This window comes from Macrobrachium nipponense, chromosome 6 (assembly GCF_015104395.2).
Source record: "Macrobrachium nipponense isolate FS-2020 chromosome 6, ASM1510439v2, whole genome shotgun sequence".
Classification (NCBI taxonomy): domain Eukaryota; kingdom Metazoa; phylum Arthropoda; class Malacostraca; order Decapoda; family Palaemonidae; genus Macrobrachium; species Macrobrachium nipponense.
Genome location: NC_061108.1, coordinates 65,255,633 through 65,258,767, shown reverse-complemented (window position 1 = coordinate 65,258,767; position 3,135 = coordinate 65,255,633). Strand labels below are relative to the sequence as shown.

Sequence of the window (3,135 nt, the reverse complement as noted above, 5' to 3'; positions counted from 1 at the left end):
CGCGTTCACCAAGATTTAGAACACATCAAATGCAATTACTAAATGAACTCGAACAAACAACGGAATAACAAAATAGAACTACTCACAGCAGGGCCGGATTAAGCTGGTGGGAGGCCTAGGGCCCCCTTTCCAGCTCCTATTGCATACACTACAAACTATTTAGGAAATAATACAATGGGACTATTCTTCTGATGTAATTTAATATACATAAACACAAAATAAAATAAGCATAAGTTGTTCTTACCATATTTTTTTTACACAGTTACAATTATTTATACAAAAATAATAATGTAACTAACACATAATTATAACAGCTATTCTTTCTTATGAAGTTATATGTATAGCCAGGATTACTTTCTCGACACTTTTCTTGATTTTTTTATTGCAATTTCTCTGATGATTTCATTGAAGTCCAGTTCACGCAATATAACTATCTTGACTCAAGGCTCATTATAGTCAGATTTACCAGACGTTTCTGTTTCATGGATGTCCATAATCGGTTTTCAATTAATTTTACTATCTGTTACAAGTTAAAATATATAGTGTTCTTACTCTTGGAAACTTTTAACATTGTAGCCGGAGGCTAATTCTTCGAACATTTCATCTGAACACTAGGGAACCGTAAGCGTGACTAGCGTAACCTGTTATTATAATTAAATCAATTTAGATATGTTTATAGGTGCTATTATCTCAAGATTAACGAGTTAGGTTGTATTTAACTATGACACGTCTTAGAAACTTTATTTGGCCGTAATACAAAGAATACTGAGGTATGTTGTTTTGCAGCCACAAATCAATACAATTTGAAACACAACTTAACATTCGTACTATGTACGAACATCATGTTATTGTCAAACTTTATAATAAAATTTACAATTTGGCTAGTACGTATGGGTAATATAAGTGCCCGATTGCAATACTAACCTTATTAAATTAAAATATATTGTTTTTATTGGTGGGAGGTCCCCTCTTAGTGGGTGGCCCGGGCACCCCTTTAATCCAGCCACTTCATGGGTTACATGTAATTCTGCTAGTTTGGCGGAAGGCAGACTCAAGCCGAGGAAAATGGTGCAGATTTTTCATGACATCTGCTGTTGTGAAAAGGGAGTTCTAGCTCATATGTCGTTGAGCTGATAATCAGGCCCTGAAGGGCTAAGCTAGGGAACAACAAGGGATCGAGGGGTTGAGAAAGATTTTAACCATAAAACTTCTCTTACATGAGCACCACACGCTCCTTACCTTGGAAATTTGGGAAGTCCCCAAAGGTAACTTTTCCTAAAGAAATGATCACATCTGACTTATAATGTCGTGAATTATTCACCTTTAACTTACTTAGGTTCTAGCCCGGTGGTCTATGCGATAACATGGTCTGAGGACTAGACTCTCCAACTTAGTGGAGGGATTGAGGAAGCAAGGTGTAATGTATGTGGTTTGTGGCTACATGCATGGAGGGAGACTCAAATTAGGCGTCCATCTTTCAAGATTTATTCTACTCTTCTGGCTACAAACATACACATGGTACACAGTAGACAATTACAAAAGTATTGTTTCTCAGTAACAGAAACTAACATTTCAATACATCACACCCCTCCACGCCTTAGGAAAGATCTTACAAACACTTCAGCAAAAGTACAAAATAATACAATACAAGTATACTTATAAAAATATAGGAAACTCACAAATCAAGGCGTTGGACAGGTTTATGTATATGACTAGAACGTCTCACAACAAGTGTATTCACAGGGCTAACTCTGTCAATTACTTCACTAACATTTTCAGAACCTTGCACATTAGCTCCACTATTTTCATTCAGTGGAAAACTGGATTCAGAGATGTGAGAAATGACCTTCATTAGCAACCTTAAAATTATCACCTGCCTTAAAATTAGCATTACCCTTAAAATTAACATTACCTTCAATTTCACAAGAGGGTTTCACTTGTTTAAACATTTGATCAAAATGTCTGTGTACAACATCTCCATCACTACTAACAATTTTACATGAAATGGGACCAGTGCACTCTTCCACAATCCCTGGACTGTTAGGTGGTCCTGCCCTGGAATAATTCCTAAAATATACATGATCACCCTCTTCAAATTTCTCTGCAACTCTTCCCCTATTACCTTTGTAATTTCTAGCTTGGCTTCCTGAATTTTTATAACATGATCATTTAAATCAGATTTAAATCAGGTCTCAGTAAATCAAATCTAGTTTTCAATTTTCTTTTCATCATAAGTTCACAAGGAGGAATACCAGTTGTGATGTGAGGCATGATACAGTAATCAAACAAAAATCTATGCAATATTTCATCCTTACTTCCTTCACATTTTTTCAAAGCAGTTTTAAAGGTTTTGACAGCATTTTCAGCTAACCCATTAGTAGAAGGATGATACGGAGCACTAGTAACATGACGAATTCCATTCTTATTTACAAAACTCTGAAATTCTTCACTAACAAAAGCTGTAGCATTGTCACTCACTATTACATCTGGTAATCCATGTGTACAAAATATATGTCTTAATTTAGAGACTGTAACTTTAGAAGTATAACCTTGAGTGGGAACTACTTCTAGCCATTTAGAATACGCATCGATTACGACTAAAAACATTTGGCCTTCTATAGGTCCAGCATAATCTATATGTATAAGAGACCATGGTTTACTAGGGAACTTCCAAGGATGCAATGGCTGTTTATCAATGGCACAATGACGATACTGCTGACACATTTTACATGAATTTACAATGAAGCTCATCAGTAACTTTATCTCGTCCTTGTGGTGGTACAATAATTCTATTTCCCCATAAAATACAACCTTGCAACACTGTAAGTTCATTTTTTCTACTAAACCACATTCGGAGGTTCAAATTCATTAATTTGCATAGGAAATCTGGACAGACAATCTGCATTTGGAATTTTACACCCTGGTTTGTACTTCAGTTTATAGTCATAACCAGAAAGAACTAATGACCATCTAATGATCCTACCAGAGGCTATATGGGGTACTGCCTTACCTTCTCCCAACAAACCTAGTAAGGGTTTATACTCAGTCCATATTTCAAACTTCCTGCCATACAAGTATTTATGAAATTTATTAACTACCCAAATTACACTTAAACCTTCTTTTTCAGTCTGACTA

At 35.6% G+C, this 3,135-nt stretch overlaps 1 protein-coding gene across 1 annotated transcript; it reads right to left on the bottom strand.

Annotated features, from left to right (window-relative positions):
- Nucleotides 1-1,826: 1,826 nt before the first annotated feature.
- LOC135216545 (uncharacterized protein K02A2.6-like) lies at nt 1,827-2,724 on the bottom strand. The gene is made up of 2 exons (XM_064251920.1): nt 2,316-2,724; nt 1,827-2,146 (listed from the first exon to the last, which is right to left on the bottom strand). The coding sequence occupies exons 1-2, from the start codon at nt 2,722-2,724 to the stop codon at nt 1,827-1,829; spliced, it is 729 nt and encodes a 242-aa protein (XP_064107990.1).
- Between the last annotated feature and the right edge of the window lie 411 nt (nt 2,725-3,135).